Source organism: Genypterus blacodes, unplaced genomic scaffold (assembly GCF_046128005.1).
Source record: "Genypterus blacodes isolate CSIRO-AG114 ecotype Tasmania unplaced genomic scaffold, CSIRO-AGI_Gbla_v1 ptg000621l_1, whole genome shotgun sequence".
Taxonomy (NCBI): Eukaryota; Metazoa; Chordata; class Actinopteri; order Ophidiiformes; family Ophidiidae; genus Genypterus; species Genypterus blacodes.
In genome coordinates this window covers 1-5,000 of record NW_027467339.1, presented here as the reverse complement: position 1 = coordinate 5,000, position 5,000 = coordinate 1, and the positions used below count along the sequence as shown (strand labels likewise).

General features: G+C 51.6%; 1 protein-coding gene and 1 pseudogene across 1 annotated transcript in view; one reads left to right on the top strand and one right to left on the bottom strand.

Moving 5' to 3' along the window:
- Window positions 1–670, top strand: part of LOC142990609 (atrial natriuretic peptide receptor 1-like) — a 13,359-nt gene extending 12,689 nt beyond the window's left edge. The window contains exon 20 of the mRNA XM_076140448.1: window positions 67–670. Within this exon, the coding sequence (XP_075996563.1) occupies window positions 67–212 (146 nt within the window). The 3' untranslated portion in view covers window positions 213–670. The remainder of the gene's footprint in view (window positions 1–66) is intronic.
- A 675-nt stretch (window positions 671–1,345) lies between these two features.
- On the bottom strand, window positions 1,346–4,801 carry LOC142990608 (uncharacterized; annotated as a pseudogene).
- Window positions 4,802–5,000: the final 199 nt, after the last annotated feature.

The window sequence follows — 5,000 nt, the reverse complement described above, 5'->3', positions numbered from 1 at the left end:
ACAGGAGAGAGTGAGTCTACATGTTAGCTCCTGTTAGTCACATGTACGCATCACGTGTGTTCACAGCGCTGAAGATTCACGTGTCGGCTACGACTCGGGACGTCCTGCTGGAGTTCAACTGCTTCCAGCTGGAGCTGAGAGGAGAGGTGGAGGTGAAGGGCAAAGGGAAGATGACCACATACTGGCTCCTGGGAGAGAGCGAGCGCCAGTGACTGACAAGCACTGGAGGAGGAGGAAGAAAGAAGAGAGAGGAGAGAAATGCTTCCTTATTAAGGGATGACGAAGGAGGGAACACACCTGACGACGACGACATGGCTGACAGGAAGTCAGAGTCTCCTTCCTCCTCGATCAGGACTCGTCTGAGCAGAGAAGCCCCGGTGTCCCACTTTACCACTGTGAGCCAAGTACATGAACGCACCGCTGCAATATCAGAGGACGGAGCGAAGGGGCGGGGCTAAGGACTGAGGGGGCGGGGCTAAGCAGCCCGGTGCTGAACGGACATGAGGACATTAAACCCTGGAGGAAGCAGCTCCATGTTTCTGTTGTTTCAGATGTTTCCTGTCTCCTCACTGCAGTTTGATTCATCAACAGGTCAAAGGTGAAAGGTTGAAAGCTTCATGCTTCATTCTTAATAAGTCTGAACAGGGAAATGCTCCAAACGCCATGGCAACCACCCCAAAAATTTGCCAAACTTCCCAGAGCAACGCTGCAGCTCTGACAGAGCGTCCACTCGGCTCCAAGGCAACTGCTCACCAGGTCGCCGTAGCAACCAGCCTGGTAACAGCGTGAAGTTAGTCTCCCCTAAACCAGAACGTTTGGGTTCATCCGCATGGCGACGAGCGCGAGACGGACAGCTGACCGGCACAGGAAGTGAGGCACAGGAAGTGAGGCGTGTGGAGTCGCATCAGGAACTCAGACAGGTTTGAACATAAACAAGCTCAGAGTGTAAAGAGTCAGAGTCCAGCTGACCTGTGTGTTGGTACTGATCTGAATAAAGAGCTGACCTTTGACCCCTGACACGCCTTTGCATTCAAGGAGTGTGTGTGTGTGTGAGAGAGAGAGAGAGAGAGAGAGAGAGAGAGAGAGAGAGAGAGAAGAGAGAGAGAGAGAGAGAGAGAGAGAGAGAGAGAGAGAGAGAGAGAGAGAGAGAGAGAGAGAGAGAGAGAGAGAGAGAGAGAGAGAGAGAGAGAGAGAGAGAGAGAGAGAGAGAGAGAGAGAGAGAGAGAGAGAGAGAGAGAGAGAGAGAGAGAGAGAGAGAGAGAGAGAGAGAGAGAGAGAGAGAGAGAGAGAGAGAGAGAGAGAGACCCCAAAACACTTTGTTGCAAAAGTTCCATTTTAATGTGAGCTGTAAAGTGGAACATCTAAACTCCTTCAGATGAACCCAGGGAACAAAACTAAAGAACTCAGACGCTGTCAATCAAAAATAGCTTTAGCTAATCAAACATTATGTACAAAATTTACAGACAAATAAAAACCAACAGCTCTCATAAATCTAGAAAAGAAATCAGATCTGAAGCTCCGAGTCAGGAAATGAAGAAGAGGAGGAGGAGGAAGAGGAGAGCTTCAGTCTGTCCTGCTGATGACGTCGGCCCATCTAGATCTTCATGTGATGAGCTGCAGGGGGAAGATGAAGATGAAGAGTTTGTACCTTCATCTGAACTCAATCATGAAACCAGCATCAACACAACCACATCCAGATGTTCAGCTGATCCATCCAGATGTTCAGGTTCACACCTGTGACTGTAAGCTCACTGCTCCCTCTGCTGGACACTCACATTATTACACTGACTGACTGACTGACTGACACAGAGGTAGCAGAGGTACTCACAGATTTGACCGTCTGTTTGATGTAGTCCTTCCTGCTGGTCAGGTCGTGGTCCGGATACGTGTCGTACACCTGCAGGTCACACACAGCAGCACCGGTCAGCATGAGTAAGCACGCAGGAAGCAGCCGGGGCTACAGGAGGAGGCGAGCTGAAGCTTCTTACCCTCTGGCAGATCTGCTTCATGGTCATCTCCTCCAGGTCGGCCTCCTTCAGCAGCGTCTGCACCGTCCCCCTCAGCTGCTCGTCGCTCGGCGCCTTCTTCACCATCTTGATGAGCGGCTCGTCGTCGTCCGAGCTGCCGTCTGTCCCCGGAGACACGGGCGGTCAGAGCAGTGCATTGTGGGAGCGGCGTGCGTCTCCTTGAGGACCTCACCTGTGTTGGCGTTCTTCTTGCTGTTGCTGCTGCTGTCGGCCTTCTTGGTCTTGGCGGCCGGTTTGGCCGCGGCCGCTTTCTTCTTCTTGGGCTGTAAAGCAACAAAGACTTCATCAGAACCAGAACCAGAACCAGCTGTGTTCATGGACCACAGGTTGGGTTCACATCCTCACCTTCTGGTCGGCCTCAGACTCAGACTCTGAGTCGTCCTTCCTCGCCCTCTTCCTGGGCGGGCCCGTCTTCTTCGTTGGTGCCCTGTGGCGTTTGCCTGCTGGTTTCCTCGGTGACGGTTTCCCTCTGCTGGACTTTGACTTGTCAGACTGAAGGGAAACGTTCCAGTGAACATCTGGCTGGAGAATCAGAAGATGCTGAGGAAATAACCAAACTCACCCCCTCCTCCTCTTCATCTTCATCTGGCCCTTCTTCTTCTTCTTCTTCTTCTTCCTCCGACTCCTCAGATTTCTCAGACTGCTCCTCTTCCTCCTCCTCTTCCTCATCTTTCTCAGAGCGCTTCTCCTCGTTGTCGGATCCTTCCGCCTCCGCCGAAGCTTCCACCTTCTCGTCTTCCTCATCCTCGTCTTCGTCGCTGCTGGAGTCCATGACGATGGCCTTGGACTTGCTCCCCGTCTTGGCCTTCTTGGGGCTGGAGGAGGAGGAGCTCCTGGGTTTGGGTTTGCTCTTCTTCTTGGCGGTGACCTTAGAGTCGTCACCTGACAGCTTCTTCTTGGACTTCTTCTTCTTCTTTGAGATCACACGCTGAAGAAGGAAACAAAGGGGTCAAACTCCTGCACCACCAGAGAGAACGTCTGAGGGAGAGCCATGAAGAACACAGCTTCTATCCTCCTTCAACCAAACTAAGAGCTCCAGGTTCTCTCTGGGGTCAAAGGTCAGCTCACCTTCCCACTGCTCTTGGGCGCTGCGAGAAGTTCAGGATCTTGTCCACCAGGTCTGCGTGGTTTCCTTTCCGCTCCAGGTCCAGAACCTTACAGATGGACCTCAGCTTGGTGCAGGTGAAGTTTGAGTTCCTACAGACGCACACAGGAGACACAACACAGACACACACACACGTGAGGACAGAACACACACAGACACACACTCTCTCTCACACACAGACATACACACTCACTCACACAGACAAACTCTCTCTCACACACAGACATACACACTCACTCACACAGACAAACTCTCTCTCTCACACAGACATACACACTCACTCACACAGACAAACTCTCTCTCTCACACAGACACACACACACACACACACTCTCTCTCACACACAGACACACACACACACACACTCTCTCACACACAGACATAGACACTCACACACACAGACACACAGACATACACACTAACACACACAGACACACCCTCTCTCTCACACAGACACACTCTCTCTCTCACACACACACACAGACACACAGATATACACACTCACACACACAGACACACCCTCTCTCTCACACAGACACACTCTCTCTCTCACACACACACACAGACACACTCTCTCCCACACACACACAAACACACACAGACAGACACACTCTCTCACACAGACAGACACACTCTCTCACACACACACACACAGACACACACTCTCTCTTACACAGACACACTCTCTCCCACACACACACACACACACAGACACACACACTCTCTCACACAGACAGACACACTCTCTCCCACACACACACACACACACACACACAGACACACACTCTCTCTCACACAGACAGACACACTCTCTCACACAGACACACACTCACTTGAGCAGCTTGTCTCGTTTCTTGGCGTACTGCTCGCTCTCCACGCTGAAGTTGAAGCCGTTGAACAGACGCAGGTTCTTCTTCATGGTGGAAATCTGAGAGGAAATCAAACTTAACCTCCGAGTTCATCCACCTGAGGGCGCCAACGCTCCTCACTCACTTTAGAGTCACCTCATCCAAACTCTGAGACCATTCACTTCAGAGTGTGTGTGTGTGTGTGTGTGCCTGTGTGTGTGTGTGTGTGTGCCTGTGTGTGTGTGTGTGTGCCTGTGTGTGCCTGTGTGTGCGTACCTTCCCGGCCTGTCAAACAGGATGGCGTGGAGCGGCTTCAGGTCCGCTGGCTTCATCTTCCCGATGTGGTGTCCGGTCCGTGGGATGTCTCCCAGCTTCTCTCCTCTGCCTGAACACACAGGGAGATGTTTATATACACACACACACACACACACACACACACACACACACACAAACACTTTACCATCTCCAAACTTCAGCTTCTCCTTGGGTTTGGGCGCCTGGATGTCGAGCCGTTCCACCGTCTTCTTCGTCCGCTTCCCTTCCACGATCTCGCTCGCTGCTGCAATCATTGACATGGAACATCAACGGTGTGTGTGTGTGTGTGTTTCACGGGCCAGGCCTCTGAGGCTCTCTTTACCTGGGGCGTAGGCGCGGCTCTTCTTGGGGCTGGGCGGAGCTTCTGGAGGCGTCTGCTCCTCCACTTCGTCCTCTGAAGCCGCAGAGCCGTCCATCTCTGTCACCTCGCTCATACCTGCAGCCGGCCGGGATCTGATCGGTTTATCCTGACGGGAGACACGAGCTGTCAGTGACGTCAGAACAGCTGTTTCACTTCATGGTTTTATAAAAACACAGCTCCTTCTTTCATCTCACATTCTCAACCATTGACACATAATAAAAAATATATCAATAAGATCAATACACACTTACACAACATGTTTATGCACAAGGACTCAAACACACAAGAAAGGAAATATGTGATATATTTATTAGATCTCTAAAGGAGTCTTGGACGGATATAAA